Below are 13,514 nucleotides of genomic sequence, written 5' to 3'. Positions count from 1 at the left end.
CGTTTCCTGTTGTAGTGCTTTTTTGTGGAGAATTTTAAGTTAAGGAATTCCTTAAAGTTGCGGAATGTTGATGAAACTGGGCTCTGATATTCAGTCAAATAAGCATTACTTTTTCATAACTGAGACTAATTCACGTACCACGTGATACTCGATAACGTTTATGCAGGACTATTGTTTCTATTGGTGATAGAATGACGTCAAAAGATATCACGCGCTAACGTCATTTCAGCGGAAAGATTACAAGAAGTAACATTCCATCACCACGGGAGATACTAGTCACGTAAAACAATACATGCAGAAATAGTAGTTGTTTTCTATTAATCTATTGATTTAACAGGACTTTCCGGAAATGATCATCTTAATGATAATCTCATTTAGATTATTTGGTTTAGCCATATTCTTTATTTGCATATTACAGAGTTGTATTGCCTTGCGGGTAGGTAATGATTGTGTTTGCGAGTGTAACGTCATACTTTTTGGGGAAAACAACGTGAATTGTGTTCACAAAATAATGACAATCGATACCTTCTCGCAAGGGAGCTAACTCTGTATGCATAGACGCAACACTGTACCTCCTTACCAAATTCCAATGCAGATGAGACTAGTACAATGCTATTAATCACTTTTGATTCGTCATTGCATATGACAGAGTTACCGCCCTTGCTGGTAGGCATCCATTATGACGTCATTATTTTGTGAGCGAAATTCACGTCGTTTTCTCTGAAGAGTATGATTTTACGCTCGCAAACACGTGATATGACAATCAATGCCAATCTGCAAGGACAGATAACTCTGTCATTGTATCTCATTGTCGACAAAAGTTTAGACATCTTCAGGGAAATGTTTTTTATTCTGTTTCAACAGACTCTTTTTGACGTGGGAAGGTATTAATAGCTACGTCATTTGATTATGAATGTGGCTCACAAACTAATGACGTCACAATCAATATCTACCCGCAAGGGAGATAAGTCTGTAACATACAAAGACTAAAATAATATTTTTGTAACAATAAATATTTAATCACAAGGGTAAAAAAGATGTTGCTTGGAAACAACAAGTGGATTTTTTTTGAAGTAATGAATATATATTTCTAGATATTTAAGCGATATTTAAGCCCGTCAACTTAGTTGTACTTCACGTATTGAATTATTTATCCATGTATTCGTTTAAAGTTAGATGTTTGTACGTAAGTACGTATACTTCCTCGAATATACCGTGCATTGTGCTTAATAACTCGTTGATGGTGTTTTTGCTAATTTACATACAGGCATTTAGATATAAAGTTTACAAGGTATTGTATGTTTTGGCTGTGACGACAGTAAATTTGTGTATATACATTGTATATTATTGTATATACATGTATAATCATATAACTTTCAATATTATTGTATATATATTATTGTATGTTCATGGATAATCATATAATTTTCCTTTTATACAATAATATTGTATATTATTGTATATATATTATTGTATGTTCATGTATAATCATATAACTTTCCTTTTATACAATAATATTGTATATTATTGTATATATATTATTGTATATACATGTATAATCATATAACTTTCCTTTTATACAATAATATTGTATATTATTGTATATATATTATTGTATATACATGTATAATCATATAACTTTCCTTTTATACAATAATATTGTATATTATTGTATATATATTATTGTATACACATGTATAATCATATAACTTTCCTTTTATACAATAATATTGTATATTATTGTATATATATTATTGTATGTTCATGTATAATCATATAACTTTCTTTTTATACAATAATATTTGTAAACACCTTTATGAAATCAGTAAACAATAGAAAATGATATTCTGAGTTTTTCTTTGTGATAGAGTTTAACCGTCATCAAGTTACAATGTAGTCACGAATACAATGTATTTATCAATGCAATGAATAACCTGAAAATGAACTTTGCATTCAAGACTAATACAGCACAATTTTAGAGACCCCTGTTTTGCCGAGTCTTCTCTTTTTGCAAATTACATAGTTATCTGCCCTTGCGAGTAGTAGGTATTGATCGTGACGTCATGGTTTCCGAGCATAATAATGAAATCACCATGGATACCTACCTACATCGGAGATAACTGAATAATATTCAAGGAGGAAATAATGTGTTTCATAAAATTCTGCAACAACTTGAATGTCAATGGAAATCCCACTGGCTGAAAACAAAAATACACGGATTAATAAAAACGAAATAGCAAACTTTAGTGATGTATTGTTAAAAGGTACACTAGTACTGTAGCGCGTGGCCCAAACTATGACAATCACTTTTAGATTGTATATAATTATTTCAGTCCATAAATAATTCTAACGGCGTGAAACGAGGAGAAGTAACCCTGTGTTAAAAAATAAAGTAATCAAGTGATTTGTATATAAATATATAAAACTTTATTTATTTTACATTGGTTACGAAACAAGTTATACAACTAATGTAAATCACTCTCGATGGCCCGGATGTAAGCGTGCGAAGGATCTTAGTGTAGGAGGAAACCGGAGTGCCCGGAGAAAACCCACGTGATCGGGCAGGTAACCCCTAACCTTTTCACGTTCGTGCATGGATTCTAACCCCGGCCGGCTAGCTAGGTGAAAGGCGAGTGGCTGAACCACTACACCACCCGATCACACCACATAAATGTAGATTGCACTTCTTGTTTCATTGAATGGCAGTGAATTGTTCAAATAATAATGAACATGCGTAAACCATACTCTCATGTAATTTTGTTGGGCTTCATGAAAAAATCATCATGTTCCAAGAAAAATATGTTTAACTTCAATTCCTTGGATGGCATATATTACTATATATGATCACATGTAATATCTTATATAATTAAATAATTTTCTTTGTATATGCAAAGATTTATAGATATACTATATAACTTTTAGTACATGTGCGTTCATTATATATCCATGCTACATCTAAAAGTACATATACCAGCAATTAATCATATTACTGCTCAACCTCCGCATAGTGTTATTCGCAGGCTTGCAAAATCATTTTGGATTTGCTCAAAACATAAACATTTGAATAAAATTTCGAATCATTGATTGTTCGTTGTTTTCTTACTAAATCCTTCATTCCTTCCTACAAATGTACCTCTTTGAAGAAATAATTCAGTTATCGTGAGAGGCGTCGACGTTGCGTATTGAATTGAGAAAAATAATCCATTCGGTAATCGATGGAATCGTACATTTAAACTATTTTTTTTAATATTTTATCAAATAGTCCCAAAAATAAATTAGGAACATTGATGTTCCTATTTTGGTTTAGTTTCATCATGATATGACATAAATTTTGCTCGCAAACTTTTCTGAGAATCCGCTAGTACACAGATTTACAAAATTTGCAAACAAAATTACTGGTCGCTGTATTTTAAACTTTTAATGAGAATTGTCATATTTTAGCATCTTTGTTAATCCGTGCGACAATAACAAATGCCCCTTTTGTGTCACTTAAGACGCTGTCCTTTGTTTTAATCCAGCGTTCACTCAAAAGCTTATGACCTAGCTCCTCAAGGATTTCTTCTGCCTGATGGCGATTCAAAGGGAGACTACTGAAGGTCGTGTCCCCAACCCTGTAGTACGATTGTCCACATAAACCGACTAGAATCAAATGACCTCCTGGTTTTAACAGGCCACAGACATTCCTCATTGCTTTCTTGTATTCCAGTATCGTCTGGGATGCCACTTCTAGACACAAACTGGAAGTGACGACATCAAAATATTGCGGTCCGTCATCACTTCCGATTGGATGTTCCAGGTGTACATCAACTGCTAATACACCTCTGACCTTTTCACGCATGGCATTCTGTCTTTGTACGACACTTTCACTGAAACAGAAAATAATAAACAGCTTTTAGAAGATTTACATCAAAAAGGATGTAAAAATAAAGAAACAGTTGCAAAACAAAACTGAAGATAAAGACCTGTCTTCTGGATCATAAAACAATCTTAAATCCAAAATTCTCTTTTTTAAAACTTAGCCAATCAATAATGACGTTACAAAAAGTTACGTCAGACATATTTGGCTAAGTCTAAACTTAAATCTATGATTCTTTCGTGTTCCTTGAGCCAGATGACTCTAAAATGTCGTCCGAGTCTACATCGACGATCTGCAATCGAAACTCTTTGTATCTGCATCCCCAGTGTTCCAGGGGTTACTATCAATGTCGTAATATCCACCCAAATAGTAAATAGTGTTTGTTCCCGTCTGTCTGTCTGTCCGGATGTCGTTTCTAGACGATAACTTAAAAAGTAAACAACGGATTTTGATCAAACTTTACACAATGGTAACATATGGAAAAATACAGCTTGGGATTGACTTTGGGGTCAAAATGTCAACTACAAAAGTCATTGTTGCTAAAAATAGTTTGTTTAAAAAATTTGGTTTTCAGACGATAACTTGAGAAAAAAATCATCAGATATTGATCAACGTTCACACAATGATAGCATATGAGAAAATGCTGCTTGGGTAGGAATTTGGGGTCAAAACGTTAACTACAAAGGTCACTGTTACTAAAAAAAAAATCACAAAATATTAGTTTCCGGATAAGTTGAGAACACATCAACGGAATTTGTTCAAACTTCATACAATGGTATATAGTGGATAGCATAGCTTGGGATTGAGTTTGGGGTGAAAAAGTCAACTAAAAAGGTCATTGTTACTAAAAATAGTTTGTTAAAAAATTGGTTTCCAGACGATAACTTGAGAAAAAATTAACAGATATTTATCAAAGTTCACAACATGGTAGCATGTGCGAAAATACAGCTTGGGAAGGAATTTCGGTCAAAACGTCAACTTCAAAGGTCACTGTTACTAAAAATATATTTTTTCATTAAATATTAGTTTCCGGATGATAAGTTGAACTTGAGGACACCTCGACGGAATTTGTTCAAACCTCATACAATATTAATGGTGACATAGGGGATAACATAGCTTTGGATTGAGTTTGGGGTGAAAAGGTCAACTACAAAGGTACTGTAACTGTTAGTAAAATTAGATTGTTTCACAAATTTATGTTTCCGGATGATAAGTTCAGAACACATTTACGGATTTGTTCATACAAACGTAACATAGGAGTTAATATGGCTTAGGATTGAATTTGGGGTCAGAAGGTCACTGTTACTACAAATGTATTATACACGAAAGTTGAGAACATATCAACGGATTTTTTTTCAAACTTCATACAATGGTAACATAGGGGATAACATAGCTTGGGATTGAGTTTGGGGTCAAAAGGTCATATTCAAAGATCGCTGTTACTGAAAATATATTGTTTCAAAAATGTTCGTTTCCGGAGGATAACTCGAGACAGAATTTGTTCAAACTTCATACAATGATAGCATAACTAAGCAATAATTAACTTACATTATATATAATAATAATAATAAAAATACTGTAAGAGGTATCTTCATAATTCCAATTGTTCTGAAATCAGAACAATTTTTTAAGTGTTCCAGCAAAATTAATGTAGTGTAACTTACTTACTTTTGGAGAAAATCGTCCTTTTGTGTCCCTATTTCCCTGATGCAAATTTTCACTTGGAAGGTCTTTATCACTACGGTGTTTATTCACGTTGAAAACAAGCGTTCTGACGCCCTTCGCGGGTTAAGTTCATTTTACGAATTTAAAGTCAACAGACGAAGCGGAATAATATCAAGAAACAATGCATTTTCAGCTCTAATATCGACATTAGTCGGGCACAAAACCCAATATCGGATAATAAGAATTTCCTGTAATAGTTGCAATAGGAAAATATTACGATGTCAGTAAATAAATGTTTAATTTCTTTCGTTTGATTCAATTTCTAAAATTGTTGACTTGATCCCGAACATTCCAGTGACGTCACTTTTAGTAGGAATGAATGAAACGGCAGTCAATCCCGCCAAACAGTGACGTCACAATCACCGGAATGAATATTATGTGTAAATAACAGGCAATTTGCTTTCGTTTTGATTACCATCTTCTGTATGTATAATGAAAAAGTTGCAGGATAAACAGAATACCCGGTCACTATCTTACAATACAAGTTTTATTTTGGTGTCGACAGGGAAAACAGAGATAACTCTGCAAAACCTCCTCATCTCATCTCATCGCAAAAACGATAGCAGCATCGATATTAATTATAGCAAAATAAAAATGTCCAACGTTGGAAATATTGCAAGTACATTCATTATTTACATAAACCAGTAATTAGAATAATCATTTAATTTCATCTAGACTAGATCATTTGCAAATCCCATACACCGCCTGCAAGGAGACGTCCTTGGCCTATCGCTACCAGAGATTCTCTCGATCGTGGTCCTATATTATGTAACTTTTTATGGGATATTAAATCTAGATATATGTTTTCGACAGTTAAATTTCTATGAACATGTGTAAAACAAGCTATCTCAACTGCTATTCCGAGACCATAAAATGAAAATTTGGTCACCTCGGCCAAAACACAGAGGCACGCATATTATGACAGAAACGTTTACTAGTGAATTGATACGTATGTCATTTGCACGTGTATATCATGACGTTTTCAAGTGGCTGCCCGTATCATTTTTTGTGAAAAATGAATTATATATATGTTATAAAATTCGGTTGGCTTTTTTATTGTCATTATTATATACACTGTATGTGATATCTAAACGAAAAACATATTTTACCTAAGAAACCAATTATATATATAATGTAAGTATCGGTAAGCTTGTAACTGGACAAAAATTAGAAAAATGTATGTCTAATTAACACAAAAATCCATATAAAGTAATATTGTTTTTGCTTTTTGTGCATTCACAATCAGTACTTTATTTCATATAGGACATAGTGTCATGGAATTTGTTCGGGACACAATTCATTATTTTTCAAACTTTTCAATGGTAATAGTGTAGATTAAGTAAGCAACTTTTGAAACAAAATAACAAATGAAAATACTTATTCGTCTGCTCCTGTGTTTGATAGCGAAAAAAATACCATTCGCCATCGGTTAAGCATACTTAAGCTCGCCATCTGCAAAATTTGTGTGCGACAAACAAGTTATTCAAAATAAAATAGCAGGACCTACTTTGAGTTCTCCCTCCGTAAAACATATTTCGTGATTCCTGTCTGTGACCTCGCTCCCGATTTCCACCAATTACTGAGCAGCTTTCTATTTTGTGCTGCGTAGTCACTCAGGTAGATTTCTCCAACATGGCGGCTTCCACTGATTACAGAGTGCACTGTGGGACCTGTACCAACATCCAGTAGACGTCCGCCGGTCACGTGGGCTTCAAGGAAATCAAACAAAATTTGAATTTTAGTAGTTCCGAAACCATAAGTTATTTTGAAATCGACGAAACGTGTACAAGTTAGATTAAAAATAAACTATTTTTTAAAAGTCATGCGTTTTTTGTTTGAAGCAGGTGGGCAAGTCAACAAATGTGTGATTTAAAATAAAAGTAATTGAAATATTTTTGTTTCTTTTTTTTAACTTTGGGAAATTCTCAAATTAATTTTGATCAAATAGCCATTGTTTATTTCAACATTGTAGATCCATGTGTTATGGAATGGAAGCATTTTTTTTTATTTGTCGACGATACAACTGTACATACACATGTGATTCAATAGAAGGGAATCATTTAATCAGGCAAATTTCGTATTTAGTCCGCTAAATCTGCCTATATTAGTGGACTTTTTTTAAATTATTACTTTTTTGCCTAATATATAGACTATATATAAGGCAAAAAAAATAATTTAAAAAAGCCTACTAATGTAGACAGATTTGGCGGAATATTTCATATTCAGCATGTGAATTACTTAATAATTTCAACAAAATAGGTGACTTTTTTGTCAAACGCATATTTTTATCTGGTGAAGAAAATAGGATGAATTATGATGACCGCATTAAATAACCGGCTCACCTTCTAAGAGAATCAACCCCCGATGATTGCATTTTTGAGAAACTTCTGAATATTTGAGGCCTTTGGGCAGAAACTACGACAGTACATTGTTCAGAAGGGTGTGTTAAAACTGAAAGAGCAAACACTCGCCAACATCGTTGTAAATGAAACAATTATGTTCAAACTGCAGGAACCATATAACTTGAACTTAATTTCAGAACTGTATATAAAAAGATAGAAATTGCATTTTACTACCAAAAGCATTACAGCCAAATTGTTAAACACATGTTACTAACAAAGATATATCCCATAACTATGCATGTTTCACAATGGAAAACCCATGTGATAAATTCCATAGCAGTTGGTTATCGTTTATGTTTACACACTTCAATGTGTAAACACCTACGGCGCCTCTGATTGGTCAATTCCAAGATCTCTTGATTCCGGTTGGCTCTCAAATTTGGGTTACTTTTCATGGCGCATTTCCTTTAAATAGCATTGTATTCACTGTTTAAACAAGTAGTTGCTTATTCAAAGTATTAAACAATAGAATATTGGCTCTATATTAAGGCCCTATATTTTATGGCGGGAAGATATCACTACACATTGTATGGTGGTAAGTTTCCCTGAAAGAAGACGAGAAAATGGTCACCATGGCATAAATATAGAGTTAAAGTTATGGGATAAATAAGTTCCTCAACGCGTAACTGTTGTTTACCATGTTTATCTAAACTCTCGTAAGTTAATTTTCAAATCTTTAAAATAGTCCAGCGGATTCGTGAAAAAACTGTGCACATTTTGATAAAAGCATGAAACTTGGCACAAATATACTTAAGCATATAGGAAACAAAAGAAGGACTCGGGCCACCTCAGATTTTTTCTAAATATAGAAATGGCGGCCATTTTCCAAGATGGCCGCCAATTCATAAGAAAAATCACTTTATCTCCTATATATGACTATTTTTTGTTGGACTTTGACATATTTAGTGGTATTTTTACTGAAGTGTTTCAGCAATTTGAATTGGTCATAAGTTTATGCTTTTAATTCCATAACTTGACTTATGTCATTATAAAAGACATTTTCCAAGATGGCCGTCAATTTATAAGGAAAATCACTATATCCTCTATATATGACTATTTTTTGTTGGACTTCTACATATTTTCTGGTATTTTTACTGAAGTTTTTCAGCAATTTGAAATAGATCATAAAATAATGCTTTTAATCCCCATAAGTTGACTTATGGCATTATAAAAGACATTTTCCAAGATGGCCGCCGATTTATAATAAAAATCACTATATCTCCTATATATGACTATTTTTTGTTGGACTTTGACATATTTAGTGGTATTTTTACTGAAGTTTTTCAGCAATTTGAAATAGATCATAAAATAATGCTTTTAATCCCAATAAGTTGACTTATGGCAATATAAAAGACATTTTCCAAGATAGTCGCCAATTTATAAGGAATAAGGAAACATCATTATATCTTATGTAATTGAGAATATGTGTGTTGTACCTTGACACATTTGGTATTAATTTTACTAATGGACATACGCATTTATTTAAGTACATGACAGTCTCTTATTGACATTTTCCAAGATGGCCACTAGTTTTAAAAAATCTGAAACTGTTATTTATATATCTATTAAAGTGAATAGTCGGGCAAAGAATACCAATCTCAATGCGTTCATTGGCCTTCCAAAAGTTCTCATATATTAATACGACGGTCAAGTTCTGCTTACGTTTCCCAGTTCTGACCATTTAAAGAAAGAAAAGTTGAAAGCATTGAAAGCGAGGCTGCGTGGAAATGTAACCACGGACATAGTCAGCCGGGAGGACGTTTTAGGATTCCTATACTTTAAATTAATTTCTTCGTACGCAGATAGATTCTGACGAGAGATTTTATTTTTCTATTTCATAAGAAATTATACTGGATACATTCACACCATTTTTACCGACTTTAGCCATCCTTGCCCGACTGTTCACTTTAAAGGTTAATATCCTTCATATATATATACTAAAGGTTAATATCCAAAACTTAATAATAGATATTTGCAAAACGTCGGAAGTGAGATTTTCATGAATTATATGAATGATACATTTGTTCAATATATTTCAATCTTTTAACTAGCCTCCCGAGGATTGGGGGTGTACAGTAGTTATCTGTAACATCTGGCATTAATTTCTACATAAACATAATATTATAAGTGTTGTGATGGGTAGGAACAATCATTTTAAGGAAGAAAATGCTGAATTTTGATAACTTCATGATGTCCAATGGGTCGAAATATTAAAGTTAAGGTTTTGTTGCATGTTGTGAAATGCTATACATGCATTATCTAAACAATGATATGGATTTCAACACAGATATTGGATTATAAGTATTGTTTTCGGTATGGGCAAATACTAAGTATTTAAAGGTAAAAAGTAGAATTTTGAGAATTTCAAGATGCTCATGGGACCAATCTGTGTTTTACTTTTCCTCACCAACTGACATTAATTTCTGCATTGGTATATGTCTTGATTACATATACGTATGTTGTTCTGGATATAGGTAATCATTTTAGGGATAAAACATATTATTTTTAGAATTTTAACACTTCTTCTCTGAAACTAAGCATGAGATAGCACCCATAATGCAATGGTAGCTTCCCTATAGGGTGGAGATTGAAAATTGTACAAGTGATGGGACTGAACCACCCCATTCTCTCTCCCTCAGCACCCCGCGGGACTGAGGGGCGGGGTCAAAAGGGATCAATTTGGCTGTTATCATATAAACGACTTCTTCTCTGCAACCAAGCATGGAAGAGCACTCATAATGCAATGGTAGCATCCTTATATGGTGGGGATTTGAAATTGTACAAATGTTTGGGCTGACACCCCCCCCCCCCCCCCCCCGAGCCTTTTATATGACGTTACGCTCGCAAACACGTGACGTCACAATCAATACCTACCCACAAGGGTAGATAACTCTGTAATATGCAAATACAGAATACATATATACAGTGTAAAGCAGTATACCCAGTGTAAAGATACCTGTGTTAAAGCCATCGTGTAGACCGTCCAGTGTAAACTGTAGAAATTCGTCCTTATCCACATCGTCTAATGTCGGTTCATAATAGGTTTCAAGGTACCAATCGGAGTCAAACTCGTCCTCATAGTTAGTGGTATGTGTCTGATCCTCCATCCTCGTGAAGAATGACCAGGACACTAGCTTCTGTTTCAGGGACACAAGCGTCTGTTTTAGGAACACGGCAATCCTCGAGTTATGGGATACTTGTTATCGTGTTCCAGGGACCCAAGCGTCTGTTTCAGGGACACTTGCGTCTGTTTCAGGGACACAAACGTCTGTTTCAGGGACACTTGAAGCGTCTGTTTCAGGGACACAAGCGTTTGTTTTTCGGGACAAAAGCGTCTGTTTCAGGAACACAGCAAACGTCTGTTTAAGGAACACACCAAGCCTCGGGTTATGGAATAGTCTAAGCGTCTGTTTCAGGGACACCGGCGTCTATTTCGGGAACACAAAATAACAAAAGCGTCTTTTTCAGAAACACAGCAAACCTAAAACGTCTGTTTCAGTAACGCAAACGTCTCTTTCAGGAAATACTGAAAGTCACGTGGTCCTGATAATTTGTGCTACCATCTTTGTGAATATATGTACATGTATATCATCAGTAAGGCATATAATATCAAAGTTTTGTTGTGGTAACATTTGGTAAATACAGTAATATATTGGACGCTGAAAAAGGTGAATTTTATAGAATTTCAACATAAATCTCAAACCCTTTCCCATTTAAGATTAATCAAAGTGCACTGATTTATATAATTAGATAGTGGCCACGTCGCTCTCGTACTCGGTCTACGACAGAATATAAAATATTATAAACATCAAGTTGTTCACCGGAAACCTGATCTGCCAAAGGAAGGAAATTCAGCCTACGTATATTTATGTATATTGTTTATTTTATATTGTATATTTTATGTAAATTGTATATTTTATGTAAATTGTATATTTTATGTACATAACTAGTGTGAATTAACATATGATGATTTGTAGCGGATGGTATCGCTAATAAATAATCCATGTCATTTATAATGATATTTATAAATAAAGTTACCAATCTTCAATAGCGTGTTAAAGCGATACCGCTTATTATTTAGCAAAACTTGTAACGGTAAATAGTTTGGATCCCTTTGATCTCCTGCACAGCTCGGCGACGATCAGTTTGCAAAAGGTTTTTGATTGGCTGTCCAATCAGGGACCAGTGTCAGTGTGAATGTAATACTTTGATGTTGCGTGTATCCAAGATACATATAATTGCACGATACCGGGAAAAATGGTTTGCTGATTTGTTTCTCTCTTCTTTCTGCCTACATATAACCAAAATTTTAATCCAGTAGAAAATGTGCTTTGCAAACTGAAATCTGTAATGAAACATGTACATGTATATTGAAATTTGATTAGGCAATCCTAAAGTAGGAATTTCTGCGTGTGAAATATCATTGGCAGACATGCAACATTTCTATCGAAATATTAGATTTATAATGTTTATCAAACTCTCGTTAGTTAATTTTCAAATCAAAAAAGACACTCGCTAAAGCTCGTGTCTTTTCAAAATTTGAAAATTAACTAACGAGAGTTTGATAAACATGATAAACAACAGTCACTTGTTGGGGAATCTCTATATATTCCGTCTTTGCATATTACAGAGTTAGTTCCCTTGCGGGGAGGTATCGATTGTTACGTCATTATTTTGTGAGCGTAATTTACGTCGTTTTTCACCGAAATATATGACGTTACACTCGCAAACACGTGACGTCACAATCAATACCTACCCACAAGGGTAGATAACTCTGTAATATACAAATACAGAATATATATACAGTGTAAAGCAGTATATCCAGTGTAAAGATACCTGTGTTATTTAAAGCCATCGTGTAGACCGTCCAGTGTAAACTGTAGAAATTCGTCCTTATCAACATCGTCTAATGTCGGTTCATAATAGGTGTCGAGGTACCAATCGGAGTCAAACTTGTCCTTTTTTTTCATCAAAAACAGGAACAGACGATTTAATATTATTCTTCAGTTACAAAAGTTACTTACTTTACACCATTTCCACTATTGAAATGTTTGAACTTCTAATTCTACTTCAGATGAAAATATTAAAAATAATTTATTGCATCCCGGAAAAAAATCATGACACTATATATATATCCCATATTGAATAAAGTTCTGATTGCGAATGCACAAAAAGCAAGTTTTTTTTTTTTAATTAGACATATGTATATACGATTTAACACTAATTATTGTTCAAATAATGAGTATCGTTTATGGTCTGTCGGCGGTGGAGCATCTTTAAACGTTGGCTGGGAATGGACATAAAAACATATCATTATTGCGTTTGCAAGAAATATCATTGCATTTCTACAACAATTAAGCCCTTTTCGTATTTAAGCTGGGATAATGCAGGGATCAATTCTTAGTCCATGTTTTTCATATTGTAATCTTCCTCTCGTTGAGTCATACGAGCTAAATGTGTTTCATAGGTTAGGGATTCTTCAGGAAGACTTTGAATTAAATTCTTTGAGATTCAAAATTGTATGATGGCTA

General features: G+C 33.7%; 1 protein-coding gene across 1 annotated transcript; it reads right to left on the bottom strand.

Annotated features, from left to right (window-relative positions):
- Positions 1–1,853: 1,853 nt before the first annotated feature.
- LOC138311186 (nicotinamide N-methyltransferase-like) lies at positions 1,854–11,465 on the bottom strand. The gene is made up of 3 exons (XM_069252668.1): positions 10,940–11,465; positions 7,089–7,290; positions 1,854–3,866 (listed from the first exon to the last, which is right to left on the bottom strand). The coding sequence occupies exons 1-3, from the start codon at positions 11,088–11,090 to the stop codon at positions 3,431–3,433; spliced, it is 789 nt and encodes a 262-aa protein (XP_069108769.1). The 5' UTR covers positions 11,091–11,465; the 3' UTR covers positions 1,854–3,430.
- Positions 11,466–13,514: the final 2,049 nt, after the last annotated feature.

The sequence above is a fragment of the Argopecten irradians genome, chromosome 16 (assembly GCF_041381155.1).
Source record: "Argopecten irradians isolate NY chromosome 16, Ai_NY, whole genome shotgun sequence".
Lineage (NCBI taxonomy): Eukaryota > Metazoa > Mollusca > Bivalvia > Pectinida > Pectinidae > Argopecten > Argopecten irradians.
Note: the sequence above shows the minus strand (reverse complement) of the source record. Positions and strands in the feature narration are given on the sequence as shown.